The 23,659-nt window shown below is 41.4% G+C and overlaps 1 protein-coding gene across 1 annotated transcript in view; it reads right to left on the minus strand.

The window, feature by feature from the left end:
- The window catches only part of LOC108799495 (arf-GAP with dual PH domain-containing protein 1-like), a 53,162-nt gene that overhangs the window by 21,672 nt on the left and 7,831 nt on the right, over positions 1 to 23,659 (minus strand). The window contains exons 3-8 of the mRNA XM_018571358.1: positions 17,231 to 17,322; positions 16,931 to 17,013; positions 12,614 to 12,726; positions 10,459 to 10,605; positions 8,518 to 8,601; positions 4,716 to 4,778 (exon numbers count right to left, since the gene is read on the minus strand). Coding sequence (XP_018426860.1) covers positions 4,716 to 4,778; positions 8,518 to 8,601; positions 10,459 to 10,605; positions 12,614 to 12,726; positions 16,931 to 17,013; positions 17,231 to 17,322 — 582 coding nt within the window. The remainder of the gene's footprint in view (positions 1 to 4,715; positions 4,779 to 8,517; positions 8,602 to 10,458; positions 10,606 to 12,613; positions 12,727 to 16,930; positions 17,014 to 17,230; positions 17,323 to 23,659) is intronic.

Consider the following 23,659-nt stretch of genomic DNA (forward strand, 5'->3'; position numbering starts at 1 on the left):
GCGGGGGGGGGGGCACTCAATGGTTTCTTGCACCGGGGCCCTGGGGTTTCTAGTTACGCCTCTGCTGTGAGATTCATCAATAGCACAGTTAAATACCAACTGAGCTGGAGTATACTAAGGGGTTTCTGAATCAGAAATAACAAAAGGGGGCCCAGATACCCTAAGAGCTGAGGGGGCCCAGATACCCTAAGAGCCAACAAAGTCAGAACTAGGTTCTGCCAAAGATGTAGCGGGGGTGTGGGCTGAGGGCCTGCTAGCAGAACATGCCATAAATGTACACAACGAAAAAATTAGAAGTATAAATATTAGACCTTGGAGACCCAGCATGGGTGTCAGAATCAGGTAGGCTGTAGAAGCTTGAGAAAAGGACCAACTTATAGTAATAGGGATCCCAGGATCTAAAATACTAGAATTAGTCTTCTGTGGAGGCACCAGAAAAACATTCTGGTCATAGCAGTGGGATTAAGGGCAACTAATCAAAAGAAAATAAGGCCCATCGTACTTACAACCAAGGGGCAGGTGAGGATCACAGGCTATAGACCAGAAGTCCAACAATGCTGTGCCAGCAGGTGAGCAGTCAGAGATTTCCTAAAGCCAGAAACAGGGGAAGAAATGTGGAGTGAGCGTGTGTGACACTGCCCCTAGTGGATGATGTCAGCACATAGTTATCTCAGAATGTACCGTTACCTTAGAAGTAAAGTGGGGTGAAAATGTTTAAATAACTGTAGCATCCAATGTAAAATGAGAGGTAGCTTTACCGCTGCAGCCTGTCTGGCTATGCAGAAAAAGCATATTGAGGTACAGGATCAGCTAAAAATGTCAGCCTAAAGACTGGGATAACCTACAGCTGTTCATTAATTACATGAATATTTAAAAATCGACTTGAGGCAGTTAGAAGGGGAGGTTTATAACCAAATATATAAACCTCTAAATTCAACTCAACAGATTGAGAATGTAGGGACTAGGTTAGACTGTGCCATCATGCAAAACATGGGAACAGCAGTTAATAGACACAGTCCATAGGGGGCTAAAATTGCGTCCCTGCAGATAGAAGAATACAAATATACCTCAAACAATAAAAAAAGTTCCATATGGAGCTCAGTTAAAAGTGAGGTATAGTGACTGATCGATTAAGGGTAATCCACAGCTTAGAATATGGAGCAGCTGTAATAATTGTAAGCCATACCCCAGAGTGGGGGACTACTTTATACAGTTCAGAGCCCGTTGGGGTCAAAACCTAATGTCTGTATCATAACCATATGTTGGTTACAGAATGAAATAGCAGAGGCAGGAACATAGAAGAGGCTGTGTTGCAGCTCTGATTTCCGAGAGTATTTGTGAGTGGTTTACCAAGTTGTACCACAAATTTGCATTCAGAGCCAGAGTTGCACCAGCTTATGTACCACTATGCTGAAACTTGTGAACGCTTAAATGCCAACAGCAGGTGAGCTTTCCATAGTCAAAGGCAAACTTACAGAGGGAAAAGTTAGAGAAGAGGTTACAGTTGAGGTAGTACTGCTGCTCTAAAATTGCAGTGCTCTGTGGCTAAATGGCCCAATACACAAGCCTGGAAAGAGCCACAATACAGAGCCTAGTGTCAAAGGGGTACTATTGCGATGTCTTTGTGCAATACTCTTTGCTGTGACTTCGGCATTAAGGACTCACCAACTATCACATGCGGTTTGAATAAATGGAATAGATCACTGTCCCTGAATCCAAGATAGATGTGCGCAGAGACAGTCATCTATTCCAAACTGCATGTAATCATATCACATACTATTACAGGCGGACTGTAGCTTACAAATGTGGTGACTGTTTCCCAATCATTAACGTGAACAGGACACCTGGCACTCCTGCTGCTGGAATCCATGTGTTTCTGCTGAAGGAATTCCAGGAGGCTCTGTGTTAACAAGGCCAATACTTAAACACGTAAAACATTTTCATTTGTTTCATCAAAGGAAACACATTTTTATGCTGTTTCGGATTTGGAGGCCACGAACCTCCGAATCCGAAACCGCACACTGAAACTGCAAAACAAGCAGCGGGCCAGCCACTAGCGCGTTCTGCGCATGCATGCTGCCACCTTGGAGTGTATCTTGGTGTATACAAAGATAAACTCCAAGATGGTGGTACGCATGGTTAGAATGCGCCGGTGCGATATGGCCACCACTCGTTCAGCGTGTAACGTTACCGCCATGTGACATCATGCACTCCGCCTCCAAGATGGCGGCAGGCATGCGCAGAACACACCAGCGGCCAATTTGGATGGCTGAATAGAGTTTTTGTATATTTGGGCATTTAGGAAATTCGTTATTATCGATTATCGATAATACCCTTCATGCCAAACTGAGTTCCCACTGTCCCCCAGTTCTCCCCACTGTACCCCAGCATACAGGTCATATGTGGGTACCTGCAGAACACGCTCCCACGCTGTCTCTGCCTCCTTTTCCTCAATGCCTGCTGGCTCGGACATCAGGCCGAACTCAGGCAGAGGAGATCACTACGCCACACTACGCTGTGACAGAGAACTAGAAGCGCAGCAGTTCTGTACGGCTGAGCATGGCTGTCGAACTTAAGGACACCTGTATTTCAACCTTCCCTCCAGTTCCGACCAGGCCCCCTCTGCCCTGGGCCCCATAGCGACTGTGTGGGGTGCTATGGTGGTAGTTCTGTCACTGATGGTACCTCAGGAAAAAGGCAAGAAGGTTTTTATTAATTTTTATTATTTAAGCCTGATGACAGAGGTCAAGAGGTAAATCCTGCAGTTCCTGTATAATAACTGTATGGAACATTGTCATCCAGAAAGAGGATCCACTACACCAGGCTTTGATAGGAGGCTGTAGTGTACCAATCAGTACCTAAGCAATATCAAGCAAATAAAAGTCACATATGAAAATATGTTCACCATAAACAGACATCTAGTTATATAGTTAGTGTTCAGCGATTAGGACACACAGGAACGACTCTTAGTCGGCAGCTGAACTTTGCTACTAACAGGCACAGTACAAAGACTGGTGTATGTCATGGCAGATATAAATGTCGAAGGAGAAATAATACATTTCCATTGCACCATGTAGGTGTTAACAGAGGTTGGGTACTTCAAAATAGGAGCAATCTAGTGCTCCAATAGACTCAGAACACAAAGGTCTGGAAAACAGCACAATGTATAGCGCAAGTCCCAAAGGTAACATACAAGGATGCCTTTGTTATTTCTCAAGGAAAATTATTATTATTATTTTTTTTATTATAATTAACAGAGACTAGGTTAATTGGAGGCAGTACCTCCTATTATACTTAGAACACATAGGTCTGGAAAGTAGACCAATGTGAAGTGCAGCATCTGAAAGTAACTTATAAGTATGCCATCATTATTTCCAAATATTTCACAGGAAAATATTAGAGGCAGGGTTATCCAGAAGGCTGAACTGCTGCTCCAAAAGATGGATAGCGTTTTGCTGATCAAAGCAAACATGTCCGGAAAGCGGCAAAATACAGAGCATATAGTGCAGCTATAACATACTAAAATTTCTGTCTCCGAGAGAGACACAAGACACTGGGTAAACATTAAAGGCTATACCACTGCCCTAAACTGAAAATGCTCTGTTGTAAAGCAGCATACCTTCGCCCTGTACATGGGCTTACTAACAGTGTGAGTCTTCAGAGACTGGTACACACCAAAGACTCTGACATGGCTGTGGACCTAAAAAAACACCCAGCAGCTAACAAACCAGTACACTAGGTGTGTAGGGGGCACTACAAGCAGAGCCCAGTGCCTGAGGATCAAATTCCAGAAAGCCCCCACAATCTCTGGTCCAGCAGGGTTTGGTGCGGCCAGGGCAGCTGATCCATTGTGTATAGACCAGCTCAAACAGCTTAATAATGTCTTGATTGGAGAGAAAAACATCTACTGGGTAACAAGAATGTAAGAGAAAAAAATAATAAAAATAATACAGTTTTTCTCAGTAGAGCTGAAGAGAAAGCATCCAACCTCCTAGAACACTAGCAAAAAACCAGACATGACGGTTGGATGTGGTGTTATACAGTGGGCTGGCTTAATGGTTCTTTTTTTGGTGTCAATGTCAAGACCTCCTAAACATAGCTGTGGAAATTTATTTATGATCTCCAGTGTACCTGTGTCCATAAATGTACAATAAAGAAATGAGTACTGCAAAAATTTGGTATGAGGGAGAACTGTATACAAACCCCTGCCTCCTCATAATGAAGTGTTCAGCCCAAAGCAGTCAGTCACCAAGCCTCAGTACTGTTAATTAGGGGTGTTGGGAATACCATAGAAGGTTGCATTACTGAAAATATTAGATATTGTTGGTAATTGCAGGTGACATGCTGAGGTGGTGGCAGGTTTTGGAGCAGCTAGGCCAGGGTTGGGGGGCGGGAGTTTTTTTTAATCTTTACAGTTTTTACAACAGGTTTGCTTTCATTTTGTTAATGTCCTAGACAAAAATGACTGACAAAGTCTGCATGATTGCCGGGATCAATTACTCCACTTTCCCTTGGACTGATTGTTCCTGTGATTCTTACTCTATGGACAGTCAACGCTGTTGGAAAGATCTTAACTGAAACAGTTACGAAGCTGAAATCCTTTGTGGTGACACAAGCCCGAAAGATTGCCCCAGAAGATGTTCTCAGCAGAGCTTGAATTGATCTAAAGTTCTTTGAGTCATTATACACTCTATTGTTCTCCTTTTTAATGTTACCTTTGGTCCTGTCTTCTCCATGTAGCCTTCTTTTAAGAAGTTTTGAGGCAAACGTCTTAAGACCTAGAAAAAAAAGTCTATGTAACTGAATAACTAGGGTAGAATTATTGTAAACGATCTTGTGTAATCTAGTAAACAATGTCTGAAGCATTGCTAACAAAAATAACACTTTCTACTGGAATATTACCTTAAAACTCAACTGTAGGCAGAAGGGGCACCACACCAGAACTGGTGGCTATCATAGACCATGTTCTGATGAAGCAGGGTCTGGAAGGAAGTGTGGCTCCCACTGTACATATCAGGAGCTCTTAGCAGGGCTTACAAAAAACTTCTCCTCCAGTTGGCTTGTTTGAACAATTGTAGTGCGCTATTGTTTGTTACATTTCTTACAAAACATAGCACATTAAATAGAAAATACACACTAAAGCCACAACTCAGATTAACAAAGTATCTCTGATCAGAACGTTAGTAAAGAACAGTAATATAAATCCACATTTGATCAGTATTAGTAAGCAGAAAATCATCCCAACTTAGTCATCAGCAAACTGACCAATATCTAATACCCAGAAACTAGGCACTAAGCCATTACACAGTAGCAAAACAATTATGTGCTGCCTAATATTTAATTGCCTCCAGGCAAAAATCTAAATGCATTTAGGGCTGGTACACACCACAAACTCTGCGTTCCAGTGCGTTTGGCCTCTGGAACCCACTGTAATGAAAGATAGCCGGCTCCCTGTGTTCAGGGGCGGGAGGGGGCGTGGCGGAGCATTGAAGTCAATGGAACCGCAGCCACGCCCCCGCAGTGCGATTGACCGCACCCGAAACGCAGGCACATAACTGCCTGCGTTCTGGTCCAGTGCATTCTGCAAAAATACTGCAAGCGCTATTTTTGCTTAATGCACTTGAACGCAACTCAAGCACTAATCTGCCTGCGTTCGGGTGGGGGTGACCGTACTGTGGGCGGGGGGCATGGCAGTGGTGCCATTGGCTTCAATGCACCGCCACGCCCCCTCCCGCCCCTGAACACAGGGAGCCAGCCGGCTTGCGTTCCAGAAACCAAACGCACTGGAACGTAGACTTTATGGTGTGAACCGGCCATAAAAAAAATGTAATACATAAATAATATACATGTAAGGAAACGGTTTAGCTGCCAAAGGAATTTACCAATTTAGTACTGAGTCTATTCACACCTGGGTGCATTGCAGTAACGATTGCACAGGGGAATTTGGAAGTGTTAACAAATTATTTGTATTCTAGCTGACTTTATCTTAATGTTTGGTAATTGTGTTTCTACCTTTATCTGCAATTTTTTTTTCAAGTGAAATATCAGAAGAAGAAAGGTATTCAAATTATCTCTAATTGTACTGCCCCCAACCACATGTACATCAGGTCTATTAAATAGTCACGTGTCCCTGAAAACCATTGGTTGGTTAATTTTTTCTCCCTATAGCAAGTAGAGCTAACCTTCTGGTCAACCGGTTGCACCCATGCATTGTTCTTGTCAAGAAGACGTGAGATTGTTACCACAGTTAAAAACTGAGAGATCAAGAAACTGTCACCTCATAGAGCTTACCTGTCAGAGACCATCTGTTATTGCGCAAGTGCTGGGTCCCGTTTTTCATGCCATTGGAAAACAGGCACTTGCGCAAATGTGCGCCCGCCACGGAACGGCTGGGAAAAGCGCGCCAAATGGCGCACAGGAAGTGACGCGGTGCTCTAATGGATCACACTATTTAAACCAAGCCTGCCTGTCTCCAAATTGCTGGATTGTCTTTCAGCTCCCTAGTGTTCCTGTGTTCTTCTGCCTTGTATTGTCTGACTTCTGACCCAGATTGATCGTGACCATTCTTGATTGCTGCCTGCCCTTGACCTTGGATCGTTTACTGGACTTTGCCTCTGCCTCATTCCTTTTGTACTTTGCCTGCCCGATTGGTGTGACCATGGCTCATTTGACTCTGATTATGGATCCTTCTCTGCTTTTCACACAGCACCTGGACTCCAGCTTCCACAGTGTAATCACCACTGGCACCTGTGACACTCGCTGTCTGCTTGGACTCTGTCCCCAACTCCAGAGTCTTCGGGACACGAGGTGCAAGGGAGGCCTCCTCACGCATTCAGTCTCCAACCAGGTACGTGACATTACCATGCCTTTGATGTCATGGCCAAGATCCTATCAGATAAGAGGACCCTCTCACAAAAAAAGCTGCAGATGGCTCCCGAAGAGTGAGGGGGGAGCCAATCTCCCGAATAGTAAGCTTATAATTATGCCTCCCTGTTGAGACATGCGATTGATTGGCTGACTGATGCATCTACCTTTTCTAATACCTCTGTAGAGGCTGAGTTTATTGCTCCATGGAATATCAAAGCTATTCTCCACTGCAGGATCTCCAAACTTCCCCTGGGTATTCGACAAAATCTGTTGTATAGGGACCCAATTATAGCTTGGAGGTGAGTGCGGAGGGGTCTCTCCATATCTCTCCAATCATAGTTCTTTACTACAAAATCCAATGTTCCCTCAGGGAATAGATTATGCCACGTTTTGGTTCTGGCGTTCTATAGGTTTGAGACTGTGGAAGCAACTATTTTGTCCCCATACATTTCAACCATATGCGTTTCAGGCTATAATTCATCGTTATCACATTCCCTCCCATCATTTTTTACATTCTATGCAGATCACCAAAATGTGGCAGTCTATCTCTAGGGATCCTACTACTTTCTTTTCTTCATCTTTTTTGGACAGTCTAATTCCATCCAAATCCTATTTGATCTCTACTATTTATCTCAAACACCATATGCTGTTCCCCCCCACCCCCCTTTGACCAATTCTAATGTTAACGGTTGGGCTAAGGAGCTTGGTGACCCGGACTTGGTCGATAAGCTGGGATATACTAAAGTGCATAGTGTGATTACCAAAGAAATATGGAGGAAGACCCAGTTTAAATGACTGCATCAGGCATATGTTCCCTATTTTGTGCCCACTGGCGATTCACCTCATAAATCGAAAATGTCTACTTGCCCTAAATGTGGCCACTCTCGCCCTACTTTGCAACATTGCATATGGACTTGCCCGCTAATTCACCGTTTTTTAAAACAATTGCTGTCTTATGTTACTGACATTCTTTCCTGGTTGCCTCCGCTGGACCATGGACTCTGTCTGTTTAGTCATTTTTCTCCATCACTGGATGGAACTAGTCGATTATCTTATAAAGGAATAGACTGGCTACACATTTGTCTTCTCACAGAACGCAGATGCATTACGTGCAAATGGAATAACATCTCCCCTCCGACGGTCCAGGAGATTGTCAAAGATCTTAACCTATTGTTGCATAAGAAAAAGTTAGATGCAGAGTTTAAGAAGGATGTTAAGACTAAGACCTTTTTCCGTAGATGGAGGCATTTTATGGTCAAATCCTTTACTACTACTGAAATTACACAGCTCGTTAAACCTTTTTGCTACAGCGACTGGTATCTCAAAGCTAAGTTGTCAAATACCTTGGGGATATTAGCTATTGACTTGGATTAGATTTGATATTTTTCTGTCTTTTCCTCCCTTTTACTGTAAGAAGAAAACCATCAAGCGCCTGTAAGGGAGTGCAAACTGATATTGTTTTTGATCTGCTAAAGAAATTTTGTCGAAAGCAGTTTTGTATTATGTTTGTACATTTTTAATATATATCTACTATTTTTCATTGTCAGTGATTTCTACTCTGTTCTCTGTTGAAAACTTAATAAAACTTTGTTAAAAAAAAAACCTTTGGTCTGACCTTCCATACTTCCCATCCTTATTTTCCTCACTTACCTCTTGGTCAGCAGCTATAGGAAATGCTACTTTCATGTAATGAAACTGTACAGCTCGGATGGCATTAAACCAGCTAACAATTTCCTGCAAAAGCAATTATATATTTTAGTTCTCATAATTCCAGTTGATATAGTGGGTTCATTTAAAGATAATGTATAGTTTTGATGGATACAAACTTTTTAACATTTGTTAGTGATTTAAAAATCTTGTTGTTATGTATAGTTTGTATTTATTTAAGGGCAGTCTTATTTGCTCATTACATATGCAGGCTCTGCTTCCTGCTGTGCAGAGCTATGAAGCACTTGTGCTTTACTTCTCCTTTAGAATGCAAGTCAACGTGTTGGCTGACCCATTGAAGACAATGCACACCTTGTGTGGCTCATATCTAATCTGTAAAGTTGTTAAGTAGTTAGGCAGAGGTGGTAGATATATTACACAATCTCTATTGCAAATCTTCATATTTAGCTAAAATAAAGTATGAAAGCGCAAATGTGTAAACTGTGAAGCAGAATTACACAGAGCTCAGCTGAAGGTACATTTTCTCACAGTAGCTGTAATGTTTCATAAATGACATAAGCAGTAGACATGTGCGATTTTGTTTAGTTACTAATAAAAATTCGGTCGAATTTCCGAATCCCAATGCATCCGAATGTGTCTGAATCCGAATTTTGGTTTCTGAATTTCGGATCCCGTCCGAATTTTGTTCAAAAACTAAACTGGATCGTACAGGTGACTTTTCTGGCCAATCAGATGTGTTTTTTGGGTTTAATGCATCCGAATGGGTCTGAACACGAATTTTCGTTACAGCAACATGGGAGCCATATACAGTATATATAATACTTAAGCTGAGGCTCCTAGACCCAAATGGCATTCGGGATCCGAATGCAATTCGGAAATTCGGATCCCGAATGCCATTCGGGTCTGGGAGCCTCAGCTTTAGTAATATCCCAGATACCAAGCAATTGAGCTGCAAGTTTGAAAATTACTTGCTAAACTATTGCTAGACTTGCCAAGCTTCACAATTTTGTTGCACAATTACAGCAAGTCTGCATGGCAAGTCTCCAAATCAACGTGCTTTGCAAAAGTGCTGTACCCATGTAGAGCTCTTGCTAAGACCTGCAGGACTCTTGCTGTAGACTTGCCAAGTAAATTTGCTACAAATTCAAAAAGTGTCAACTAGAACTTGTGCTGCAAGTGTTCTGCAAGTCTACAACTTGCCAGGAATGTGCGCAGCAAGTTAACAAGAATTACAATTTAACCCTGCCACAAGTTTGTGGCAAGTTATCCTTGCTATCTGGGATAGGCATATGGCTCCCAGACCCGAATGGCATTCGGCAACTCCCAAATGGCATTTGGGAACTCCCGAATGGCATTCGGAAATTCGAAACCTAAATGCCATTCGGGTCTGGAAAACATTTGGGCAATTCGGAAATTCAGATCCCGAATGCCATTCGGGTCTAGGAGATTTAGCTTTAGTATTAACATCTGTATATGGTTTTCAGTTTTACTTGCAAATAATATTCGTAAACTCCTCTGAAACTAACGTAAATTTGGATTTAGTCCGAATCCGAAACCCGAATCGAATTGAATTTCGGATCCGAATTCCGTAATAACGATTTATTCGAACCGAATCAAATTTTCCCCGCAGCTTACATGTCTAATAAGCAGACACCAAAATTATGTTGTAAAAATCACCAAAACGTGTAAGATTCCTGCTGAGACTCCATAGAGCAACAACTAGGCTTTGAAGGGCTAGGAAATAGGAACATGGAAAAACATTATTTTATTGACAATAATGGTTTATAAGGGACAGCTGGAAACACTAATCTGTAGTAGTTTCAAGCACACTGCCCTCATTCACATTGCTCATCATGCCTAGTCTAGCCTAGCCTTGGGTCTCTCTATTGATCACACACATTTAGTGAAATACCAGTCATTTACCTGTCCGTTATTGTGGTACACAAATATATTTCTGGTCCTGTTATCCTTAATGTATGTGATCTGTAAGCCGTGATTCTGTTTCATCTTTTCCGGCTGAAAAGTGGCATTAACACTGTCAATTTTAATTACAGCTTTTGGTTCCTTAGCCTAAAAATAAAGACAGATGAGAGTTAGAAGAATGTAGGTACCTTTAAGGCATTTTACACAATGTATCTATTAAAAGAAGGTGAGGCCCTCACCTTCTTTTAATCCTCTCCTGATCAGCCCATGTAAAAGGGGCCTAAACGTTAAAAATACCATTCAGTTGTGTTTCACTAATTATGCATCTGACAGTCTGCATTGTGGGAGTTGCCCCATCAAACCTCTTGAAGTCCTCTTGGGAAGCATGGAGGTGGCCATTGCTCATCTCTGCTTTTGAAATAGTTAATGCCCTGGCAATCAGGCAGATCTAAAGGCTTCAATACTTTCTGACTATGCAGACCAGGTATTCTGATGTCACTCTTACCTTCTGATCTGCATGTTTATTCTGGGGCAACGTCTCAAAGTGGTGAATCCAGAATTGTCAACTAGCATTCTCAGAAGGGGGTCAGCTTTGACCGCCTCCTTAGCGATTTCAATACAGGTTTCTTTTAACAGGTGCTTAGACTTATACAGTAACCAGGAATATAGATACTATTATGCAAATCCAGTTTTTAGTCCTGGTATAAAACTGAAGTTGGAGCTTTAGATAAGCAAACGGAAATCTAATATTTTAAGGGTGGAGTCACAATATAGTAGTGCGTTAATTGCACAACCAATTTGTGCGTTACAATACGTGTGGTGCATTGGGTTGCCATTCATTTGAATGGCACCCCAAGTGCACCTCCAGCCACAATGCACCTGACCACACGATACAGCACTATTGTGCGGTGCACCAAAAAAAAAAAAGCACTGTATGTATACACTATGGTGTGAATCCACCTTAGGTTTTGCAGCCTCTGGGTCAAGCTACAAACAAAGCCAAGCACTATGACAAAGCACTTCACAGTACTTATCCTGGACAGTGACCATTCTGCTTGTGGCTACTTGAACAGTGGGGTAGATCTACAGGCACAGTAACTAATATGACGTTCATTCTTCTATATGAATAAGCCATTTGGTGAAACATGTTAGAGTAGGAGGAGCCTGTGTTTGTTTACAGCAGGTCTTAAATTCGGCAATAAACATTGTCCAGCTTGTGATGTCAGTCATTTGTGCGGCAATGTTTCTACGAGAATTAGTATCGAGTTACAGCGTGCTCTTCTTGCCTGCACCGACAAGAGGGATAAGGCAGCGTGACTGCAGGACAAGGAATATGAGCAATGGCTGCTTTGTGAGTTTTGTTCATTCTTCCATTTGTAACCATAGAAGAACAAGAGCATGCCATTACTGATCTGTCAGCCAGAGTTAAAAAGCGACCATGATGATGAGAGAAATGTTGGCATCACTAAAGGGTGGCTTTTGACGGAAACTATGCTGTTGACAATGTACTGCAATAGCCTGGAAGTTTTTCATTATATAAGCAATGATTTCATGCAGAAGTCAGTGAATAATTCTTTGAAGTACATAACTAGTGATGAGCTGAATACGAACTTTCAACATGGGAAAAGTTTGTATTCGAACTTGAACTCAATGCAAGTCTATGGGGTAGAACATTGAAAATCAAATGTCCCCATTTTGAAGCCTTATATGCAATTTATTGGCCATAAAAAGTGTATGGGGATCTGGGTACTGCCCTAGGGGACAGGAATCATTGGAAAAAAAACTTTAAAAAAAAAAATTTTTTATAGGAGCAGTGATTTTAACATTGCTTAAAGGGTAACAATAAAAATTCCTTTAAATATCGTGCCTGGGGGGACCCCTTAGCCTGCCTGTAAAGTGGCACATCTGTACAATGTATAGAACCTGCTGCAGCAAAACTGACATTTCTAAAGAAAAAAAATGCATTTTTGTCTTTTTTTAAAGCGTGCACTTCCCCCTCCCAAACAATAACAGACCCTTTAGGTCTGGTAGGAATGTTAGGAGGGACCCCATTTTATAAAGTCATACCAGGCCCTTAAGGTCTGGTAGGAATTTTAATGGGGGGGGGGGAACGTTAAACATTACTAATTATTCCTTGTGTTTAGAAGCTGCTCACATCTGCCTTTATGAAGTATCTCAAGGTGCCATCCATCAACGTCAGGACAAATCTTCTTGCTAAATACTGCCCGTTATCTCTTCCTCGCTTGAACAGGGTCCCCTCCTTCACTCCTGCAAGGAAACATTTTTGTTGACATCTAGTGGTAGCTTATGAGACTATTTTATGTTGCTAACATTCCACTGCAAGAAATGAGACACAAACCATGATACCGGAAATATACTATCCCTTCATTTAGATGTTCCATACTCCAAAAAAACACTGCATGCTGAGGTGACCCTATGTGTCACAAACCTGGGTGTTTCAAACTGAGTATATAATGAACAAAAATTATATAAGCAGATGACATGCCAGAACAATCAGATGATCAGAAGTGTTCAGCACTGTTAAGATGACCATGGTTGCAACGATCTTCACCCTTTGGAGCCACCATTTGGTAAGATTTAATTGTTTGCTTCATACTCTGGTGCCCCAAGGTTCCTGCATGCTGGGGCATCAAATCGATTGTTAACCACTCAAAGACCAGGGTGTTAAACCCCCTTCCTGGCCAGGCCATTTATCAGTATTCAGCACTGCAGTACTTTGACTGACGTTTATTCAGTCATGCACCTCTGTACTGAAACAAATTTTATACTATTTTTTGGGGAAAGATAGAGCTTTCTTTTGGTGGTATTTAATCACCACTGGGGTTTTTGGCTTTTACTATATACTATATAACAAAAAATTACCCTAAATTGTGGGGGGAAAAACAGTTTCCCTATGAAATGTTATGAAACATTTATTATCACCCCAATTTTTTGGTAAAATATAAAAGATGGGGGTCAAGTCAGGTAAATAGACACCAAACATGTCATGCCTTAAAATTGCATGCGCCTGTGAAATCACAGAAAATGACCACACCCAACATTGGCCTTAGGCGACGCTTTAAAAGCTTTTACCGCATATCAGTTTAGTGTTATCATATGAAATTAATGGTAAAAGCCGAGCTGTAAGAATGAAACCGCAAAAGTGTCAGATATAGTAGATATTGACCTTAAAGTAATGTGATACCATGTGTAAAAAATGAAGAAACGCATGTATATAACATGCACCTTAGTGTAACTGTAATTACTACAAAATATCCATAATAGAAAAATGAAGTGCACTAAATATTAACTGTGAATCAATCTCATACAATGTGCAAAGAAAAACAACTAGAAAAACGCATATGTATAACATGCACTACAGTGAAAATAAAAATAAAAATGGTTAAAAAAAGTCCATGATCCTTAATCTTCAATAGTCCATTAAGTAAATAGAAGATAAAACATTGGATGTAGAATAGACTCAGTCTCCTGTGACCATCAACAGATAAATCTTCTGGAATGCACCTCACCTTTAGCAGAGACCCACCAGGGTCTGTATGTGCTGTTCCTCCAATTCGAACCAGGTAGAGGAAGCACCTGATGCCGAACACCTCCCAGTGATTTCCTCCTCTCAGGTACAGACTCTCATAACAGGTCCTCTTTATGGAGACATCAGGGGTCTCCAAGACCCCTAATGTCACCTAGGGACCCCCAGAGAAGCTGATGAAGCAGAGATCTGTTGCCGGAGAGTGACACTGAATGTGGAAATTATGTCATATACATCACTTCCTGCATTCAGGGACCGGAGAAGAGATCATCTACTGACCTATCTTTGATCTCCTGTGACAGAGGCGGTCCCAGCCGCACTGGAACGGCAGCGGCGGCGGGGGCGCACACGCGCACCTAATACAAGCGATCAGGCGTATCTAGAGACGTCCGATTGCTTGAATGTAAACAGCCCGTTTACAGGCTGTTTACATTTCTGACAGTTTCCCCACTCGTGTGCGCACTGGGCGCCACACACAAGTGGGGGGAGGGGAAGGAAATCTAAAGACACCCTCCACTCCTATAAGGCTCCCGTCCAGTTGTTCAGAAACAGCCAATGGACTGGAGGTGGTTAAAGACAACAGGGCTAGGCAAGGCCAGTCAACACAGGTTAAGGTAAGAACCAGAGAGATCAAGCAGTACCTAATACAGTCAAAGCCAAGCTTATAAAGATGAGTGAGTGAGTGAGTGAGTAGTCAAGGCAAACCAGTGGATTATAAAAGGTCTATTCAACATGCTAAATTTAAACCAACACCCAAAATAACATTGGGTAGGGACACAGCAGCAGCAATGGTCAGGCAGGGGGAGTTTTTGCAAAGTCAGGACATACCAGGCCACTAACAGAGAATCGTTTAGAAATCTGGGATTCCAGACATGACTGACCACAATTGTGTGCTGGAGCACTTATGTATGATGACATGCCTGAGGGGATAAAAAATGTATGTGCAAGCTTGCCATGTCACATGTGAAGTAGCAGGGCAGAGAAGTATAGATGGAGCAGTCAAGGGGGCCTATGATGAATTATCAGGATGAGCAACCTGTGAACAACCATCAGATGAGCCTCCAAGATGAATAGATGAGAGGAAATGTATTTGCATAGATTCAGAACTACATGCAGCTGAATTCATATTCATATCTTGATCTCATATAAAATTTGTATGTGACTACTCCCACCTCCTGAACCTCCCTACTGGTCAATAAGGGGGAAAAAAGGATTTGCATATACCGTGAAGGTGACCTACGCTATTTTCGACAGGCTCATTTTAAAGTGAAAACATGCAGAAAGGCATGGAGCACAAGGAATAAAAGGGAATTGTGCGGAGGGACAGCACGACAGGGGGAAAAGGGGAGACAGGTATACGAGTGGTTAACTTGTGAAGAAAAAAGATTATGGAATGAGGACTGGATTGGAGGATAGTTGGAAAAGGGTGGGACTTCCAAGGGTTGAATCCTGGGTGTGTGCAGGAAGTTCCTAGAAGAAGAATTTTTGGCCAGGAGGTTTTCCCGCCCGCCCCTTTTTTATATTTTTGTTTTTTCAATTTTGTTTTGCATGTCTCCTTTGTTTTTCTGTATAGGTTCCGGTGTTTGGCTCGTCACAGTGGTATTGGCGGTTTGGGGTCCGTGAAGGTGGTAGGGATGCCGTGGTTTATTGAGAACGGTTGGGGACCCATCATAGGTGTGGTGTCCTTTAAGTGGTGGTCAAATAGTTTGGTGTTGCGGCTGGGGGCCCATTAGTAGTCATCTGAAGCTGCAGATACAGGTTTATGGGGCGGAAACCAGTGGTAAACTGTTTAACTTGGTTTATTTTTGTATTTAATTTTGTATTTAAGTTGATATTTAATTAAAGAAAAATGCATGGCTGCTGTGACCTTTGAACTCCATACAAGTCTGGTGTATTTTATTTGAGAAGATTGGGGGGAGCTTAGGAGGGCAGGTCACAGTACGTCAATTGAGGGACTGGTGAAGAAGATTGGGATCCCTCTAAATTAACCTTGTCATGTGCCCAAGCAGGGCAAAGTAACATGTTGACTTTAATCCAGACTTCCGCAGATGCATATACTTATCTAACTTTCACTCCCCTGCCACTCCATTTAGTTCTTAGTTGAGAAGGAAAGTCCCGGGTAAGCTACAAATTACCAGAGTCATAGCTCACACAGGGCAAAGGACTCTTATTGTGAAAGCACTCCGTGGCTCAGTATGTGTAGTATGTAATATGCTCCTCCATATCTGGAAGTACTGGATATTTAATTCATCTCCCAAAACTAAATGGGACAGTGAGGAAGTGAAGGCAAGGTGCACATATGCTGCTGGAAATGGGGGTGGGGGGACCTGTTACTTTGCTCTAAATAAAAGTATTCCTTCTCCATATTTATTTTTTATATTTACTGCATATAGTTTACATCCCCTATTTGCAAACCCAGGCTTTGCTTCTTGACACTAGAGGACTACATTTTACATAATCACTTGCATATCAATTTGCCTTTGTTAAAAATAAAGGCAATTTACTATTAGCAAGCATTAATTTTTCTCAGAGAAAAGAGGGAAGGAGATAGGGACAGTGGATGGACTGCATCTTTTCATCAGGTGATTCTCATGGTAATCAGTTGAGAATTTATATGAGATTCAAGATGGATAGACTTTTGTCCACCCCATTGTTTCAATCTGCCTGTCCACAATTTTATTGTAAATTGCTGTGAAATGTGTTGATGCTATACAACTGAATAACACAGAAAGACGGAAATATACCGTAGGTAAAATAAAATGACCCTATGACATACACAATAGTAATGGCGTTTCTGAAACATATACTCAGATTTTGCTCAAAATATTTTTATTATCACACCAGAGGTAATAGATAGTGTTCTTTGAAACTATATTAAACTTTATTATTTTTAAGTAAAAAACACAAACACACACTCCTTCTTACCATTATGAAGGCCATCTGAACTTTCCTTTTTCGTAAATTCTTTACGTTCATATTTAGCCCGTATCCACTGCTCTCGCAGAACACTGTAAACAAGGAACTCTTGTGAAGATAACATATGAGAACAACATGAAAAAAATGTAGTATGAGCTTACAGAGATGATAACAGGAAAACCAGAGATTACTGGATGCACAGAAAAATCTAGTAAGATAGAAGGATATGATTAAAAAAATAGGAGGCTGGTGATGTTCTGATTGAGAGAAGGTAAGACATTCATAAAGAGACAGGATCAGTCTGCTTACTGGCAGTCTAGATGCGTGGGTCGGTAGAAGTACACAGGAACATATGCCTCATATATTGCTTTAGCTGCATCATTCCCATGCTTTTGTAGAAACTGAAAAAGCAAAACCATGTAAAAAAGCAAAGCAAACAAGGAAACAAAGCCAGAAAACATTTGCATTTTGCTACTTGAACTTATGTGACCTGTACTGAAAGCATTCAAGCTGGCCATACCCAATACTATAGGATTAGGTTGAATTGTTCAGCACCAATTTTGGCTCCAGAGAATTCTATGTGACAGTGCCGTGCTTGCTCAATAAATAGCTGATATACAGAACTGCTAGCACCCACACAGTACGCAGACAAAAGAAACATTCCACAGACTTAAATTTTAACAGCGGAAAAAACAGGATTCACTGTGAGAATATAGCTCAACTGATCACTGTTCTAATAGGTGATGCTCAGGCAAGTGTCATTCATATATCTCAACTCTGAAATATTCCTATGTCCCTCTTTCTGCAAATATCACACATTTAGATATAACCCACACACATGTGTACATAAAGTATACAACAGAAAGTGCTTTGCATTACTATACATTATTTTATTACATTATTCTATTACATTATTATTACATGCATATTGACTTCTAAGGAGAAGAAAAGCAGTTAAGGTGGAAAAAATGCACTCCCTGGTTAAATACCTCAGCCAATTAGTGAATTACTAAAAAAGGTGACGAGGTACATTAAGAACCACTGAGCTGAAGGCCAACCACCCGTGTGCATACTAGCTGCCAGTTAAACGCTGTCCTGGGGACCTGGGCAGCTCTCGTACCATCACTGTGATGTATACTGCCAGATCTACAGCTTTCACAAGCCTTTTGCACTCACAATTGGTGGAAAGCTAGAAATGGGCTGGGGACTGTGACAACTGGGATGTTCTTAGCTTGTGGTTGGCTTTTATTAAAATGCAGTCATAGGTCAAATACAGTATGGGCGTTCCTGGTGGGATTATACAGTACAGTGCAAAAGTTTTAGGCAGGTGTAAAAAAATGCTGTAAAGTAAGAATGCTTTCAGAAATAAAAAGTGTTAAATAGTTTATCTTATCAATTAACAAAATGGAAAGTAAATGAACAGAAGAGAAATCCAAATCAAAACAATATTTGGTGTGACCACCCTTTGCCTTAAAAACAGCATCAATTCTTCTAGGTACACTTGCACACAGTTTTTGAAGGAACTCAGCAAGTAGGTTTTTCCAAACATCTTTGAGAACTAACCAGAGTTCTTCTGTGGATGTCGGCTGCCTTAAAATCCTTCTGTCTCTTCATGTAATCCCAGACCGACGTGATGATGTCGAGATCAGGGCTCTGTGGGGGCCAAACCATCACTTCCAGGACTCCTTGTTCTTCTTTACGCTGAAGAAAGTTCCTAATTACATTGGCTGTATGTTTGGGGTCATTGTCCTGCTGCAGAATAAATTCTGGGCCAATCGCACACCTTCATAATGGTATGGCATGATGGATATAGTCTCGATATAGTGTCCAGCAAAAATCCACATCCAAAGGGATCCCTCTGGATTTGGATTTTTGCTGGACACTATATCGAGACATTTTCAATTGCCTGTGCTTAATTGTGAGTATATTTTAATTAAAAAAATTGTTTTATGTATTCGGAGTGCGCTATGATATGTCCTTTACCTTCTGCATGGATACACAAGGAGCAATAAGAGCAACCATCACTGTGATGTATACTGCCAGATCTACAGCTTTCACAAGCCTTTTGCACTCACAATTGGTGGAAAGCTAGAAATGGGCTGGGGACTGTGACAACTGGGATGTTCTTAGCTTGTGGTTGGCTTTTATTAAAATGCAGTCATAGGTCAAATACAGTATGGGCGTTCCTGGTGGGATTATACAGTACAGTGCAAAAGTTTTAGGCAGGTGTAAAAAAATGCTGTAAAGTAAGAATGCTTTCAGAAATAAAAAGTGTTAAATAGTTTATCTTATCAATTAACAAAATGGAAAGTAAATGAACAGAAGAGAAATCCAAATCAAAACAATATTTGGTGTGACCACCCTTTGCCTTAAAAACAGCATCAATTCTTCTAGGTACACTTGCACACAGTTTTTGAAGGAACTCAGCAAGTAGGTTTTTCCAAACATCTTTGAGAACTAACCAGAGTTCTTCTGTGGATGTCGGCTGCCTTAAAATCCTTCTGTCTCTTCATGTAATCCCAGACCGACGTGATGATGTCGAGATCAGGGCTCTGTGGGGGCCAAACCATCACTTCCAGGACTCCTTGTTCTTCTTTACGCTGAAGAAAGTTCCTAATTACATTGGCTGTATGTTTGGGGTCATTGTCCTGCTGCAGAATAAATTCTGGGCCAATCGCACACCTTCATAATGGTATGGCATGATGGATATAGTCTCGATATAGTGTCCAGCAAAAATCCACATCCAAAGGGATCCCTCTGGATTTGGATTTTTGCTGGACACTATATCGAGACATTTTCAATTGCCTGTGCTTAATTGTGAGTATATTTTAATTAAAAAAATTGTTTTATGTATTCGGAGTGCGCTATGATATGTCCTTTACCTTCTGCATGGATACACAAGGAGCAATAAGAGCTTGATTGGAGCAGCATTTGGCGCTTGGAGGCACAATACTCGCCAGCCGGAGGGCAAAGAGGAACCTGCTGTGGTGAGACCTTGCTTATGAGGTTTGATCAAAAAGGTAGGAGGTATTTTTGGAGGGTGAATTCACATAAGGAGTGGTGAAGGGGATATCTGTTACCATTGTGTTCTTGAGAGCTGTACATATAAAAGATGGTGGAAACTTCTGACTGCTGAACGGCACCGATTAGCACCTTGTTGTTTTGACATGGACTCAAGTGGTTTGCTTTGCAGAGATTGAGGTTTTAAAATTTTTTTGGGACATTCAATAGTGAAAGATTGTAATTGATTTTGTTTTGCACAATGAGAAAGTGTATGATTATTGCTGTTTATCACTATAACTGTTGCACTATTGTAGAGTGTTTAAATGTTTAGGGAATGCGGCACTATTATTCGCAGAGAGTAATTTATTACACATTCTTTGAGTGCTCACAGCAGATAAGAGATTATTGGTACAAGGTGAATTTTATATATATTTTAGTTCAGAGCACCTGCTGCTGTTTTTCTGCACCCCAGTTCCTATGTTTTGTGTATAGTTGAGTCACTTAGCCTTGTTTCTATGTCGCAGGTATGGCTTTTTGGCCGCAATTCTTCCATGAAGACTACAGACTTCGCTAGACAGTAGATGGGTGTACTTAGGTCCCACTGGTTTCCGCCAGTTCGTTGCTGATGGCACTGCTGGACATCTTCCAATGCCGAACGGAAGTAAGCATGTGTGATACTCGTATCGCCCCTCAGCCAGGACGACGAGCCGTACGCGCAACTGCGCAGGCGCATCGCGAGACTCCTCCCACTCACGTACGGGGTCCGTCGGTGGCATTGCGCAGGCGCGCCGCCAGACTCTGCCCACTCACTCGAGTAGTGGGCATAAAGCCGCGGTCCGCCGTTTGATCGGCGTCCCACTATTATTGCAGCAGGATGCTGATCAAACCAACAGCCCTGCTACTCCAGGAACCCACTACGGAAGAAGAAGTTGCTGAGATCCCTCCACACTGTGCAGAGCCTCAAACAGCAAGTATTGCTACCATAGCCATAAGGCTATGGTAGGGAGATCCACAGCACTTCCTAGACTCATACTGAACTGTCTGCTGTACTGCAACCTAACCTATTGCATAGCCATATGCCTAAATCAATTGTCAGCTGTACTGCAACCTAACCTATAGCATAACTATATGCCTACTCAACTGTCTGCTGTACTGCAACTTAACTTATCGCATCGCCATATGCCTAAACCAATTGTCAGCTGTACTGCAACCTAACCTATAGCATAACTATATGCCTACTCAACTGTCTGCTGTACTGCAACCTAACCTATTGCATAGCCATATGCCTACAGAATTGTCTGCTTTACTGCAACTTAACCTATAGCATAACTATATGCCTAACTTACTGTCTGCTGTACTGCGAGATAACCTATCGCATAGCCATATGCCTAATCACCTGCATGCTTGGTAATCAGTTACACTGCATCATAGCTATACGCCTACCTAATCTGTCTGCCTTGCTATACGTGAACATCATATATCTGTGGCCTCAAGCTAGTTGCTAGACTGACCCATAACCTAACCACCTGCTTCGCCCTAAAGACCTACCATACCGGTGAAGCGCAGGCTCATATGTGCTTAACGGGGCGTGATGTGAAGCAGCTCTCTCCAAGCCTTATCAAAATCTTGGGCGTCGGAGGTAGAGCTGCGATCTGATACCCGTTCTAAAGCCAAATCCACAGCTGCGGTCCAAGGACCTTGTTAACCCCTGGGGGGTGTATTACAGCATGATGTGTCATTCATCTGTTGCATTACGTTTCCTTGGCTGATCACTGCATCTATTGTCCTCAACATTGCCAGTTTTTTGTGCTTCTTTAAAAGAGCTTGAACAGCTGCCAGCACGAAAGGATTGTGTCATTTCGAGATGGGTCCACGGAGAGATTTTATGATGCCTGGTCCTATTGGAAACCTTAAACTGACCTTCAAATTCTACTCAATTAATAGCATTGTATTGCATAACCTCTTTACACATGGCTTTCTCCCCCTTTTCTATCCCTACTCTTTCTCTCTGTTTTTTCTCTCTCTTGTTCTGTGTCCTGTTACTCACTTCCTGGGAGTATATACTGTACGTGACGTATTAGAACCTAAGTATTAAGTTTGCCTTTATGCCGCACACTTTGTATGTTCGTGTTGTGTGCTTACCCTGACTGTACTGTACTTTCTGTGTAAAATCTATCTTAATAAAAACTTATTGAACATAAAAAGAGCTTGAACAGCACATCTTCAAACCCCAGTCTGCTTTGAAATCTTTGCATGTGAGATACCTTGCTGATGTAGCATAACTACCTTGTGTTTTGTTGCTGTGCTCATTCTTGCCATGGTGTATGACCTGTGACATGAAACGGTCTTCTACAACCTCACCTTAGTAGCAGAGTTTGGCTGTTCCTCATCCAGTTTTAAGCCTCCTACACAACTGTTTCAGTTAATGACTGTGTTTCAACCTACCTATGAAATTGATGATCATTGGCACCTGCTTGTTAAAATTGGTTAATCATACACCTGACTCTAATCCTACAAAATCCCAGACTTTGTGCAAGTGTAAGAATTGATGCTGGTTTGAAACCAAAGGGTAGTCGCACCAAATATTGATTTCACTTAGATTTTTCTTCTGTTAACTCACTTTGCATTTTGCAAATTGATTAGAGCTGCAACATCTAATTGATTAAACCGATTATAATCGATGATGAGAATCGTTGGCAACGATTCTCATCATCGATTAGTTGCTTTTAGGTTAGTTGGCTATTGCAATTTTAAATATCCAATAGCAGGCTGGCTATTGCTCCCAGCAATAAAGTAAAAAAAAAAACGTTTAAAAAGATAAAGTTTAAATAAAATTTAAAAAAGACTAAAAAAATTTTACTTTTTAAAAAAATTTCATAAATAAAAATTAAATACAAACAAAAAAATAAAGTTAAACTAAAATTAAAAATAGAAATTTTTTTTTGGGGTGTGTTGTTTTAAATATATTGGCTTGCAGTTTTACAATTCACATTCTTTTAAATCCATGAAACTAATTAAAATGTCTAATATAATACATACATTTATTTATTTATTTTTAAAAAGAATATATATACAGTATATGGTGGGAAAATAAATTTCAGTTTCGGCCTGACAAATGTTGCTGCAGGAGGTGCGTTGCGGTGCCATTAATTCAATGGATCCCAAATGCATCTTCCGTCCGCAGTGTGATCGCCCGCACTGGAATGCCCAGTGCTGCAATGCCCTGCGTTCCAGTGCAGTGCGATTGCAAACAATGTGCATACCATTTTATTTGAAGTAAATTTTATGTCTGTAAAGCTGCATTTGTGTATTTTATTTTCAATAAATGACCCTATTATTTTTTTTTATCCTATCCGATTATTCGATCAATCGAAGTTAATAATCGGCTGACTGATTATGAAAATAATTGTTAGCTGCAGCCCTAAAATTTATAAAAATAAACAAATACACTGCTTCTCCTTCAACTCTGCTGCCGCAACACATCTCACTGGGACCCGGCCCTGTCTTCTCCTCCAGCAAGCAGCTCTCTGATTAAGTGGCCGCTGCTGGGCCTTTGCCTGATTAGGCAGCCCCCCTGGAGAGTGCCACCCAAGGCATCTATTGCTAATCTATCTGGCTGTAGGCAAACCTAAGCTGTTCACAGGCGGGAATAGGGGCTTCAGTATGGTGGTAAGGGGAGGAAGTGATCGGCTTTCCTTTTCTGACTTGCTGTATTTCATATATATATATATATAT

The sequence above is a fragment of the Nanorana parkeri genome, unplaced genomic scaffold (assembly GCF_000935625.1).
Source record: "Nanorana parkeri isolate BGI_ZX_2015 unplaced genomic scaffold, ASM93562v1 scaffold1742, whole genome shotgun sequence".
NCBI classification, from domain to species: Eukaryota; Metazoa; Chordata; class Amphibia; order Anura; family Dicroglossidae; genus Nanorana; species Nanorana parkeri.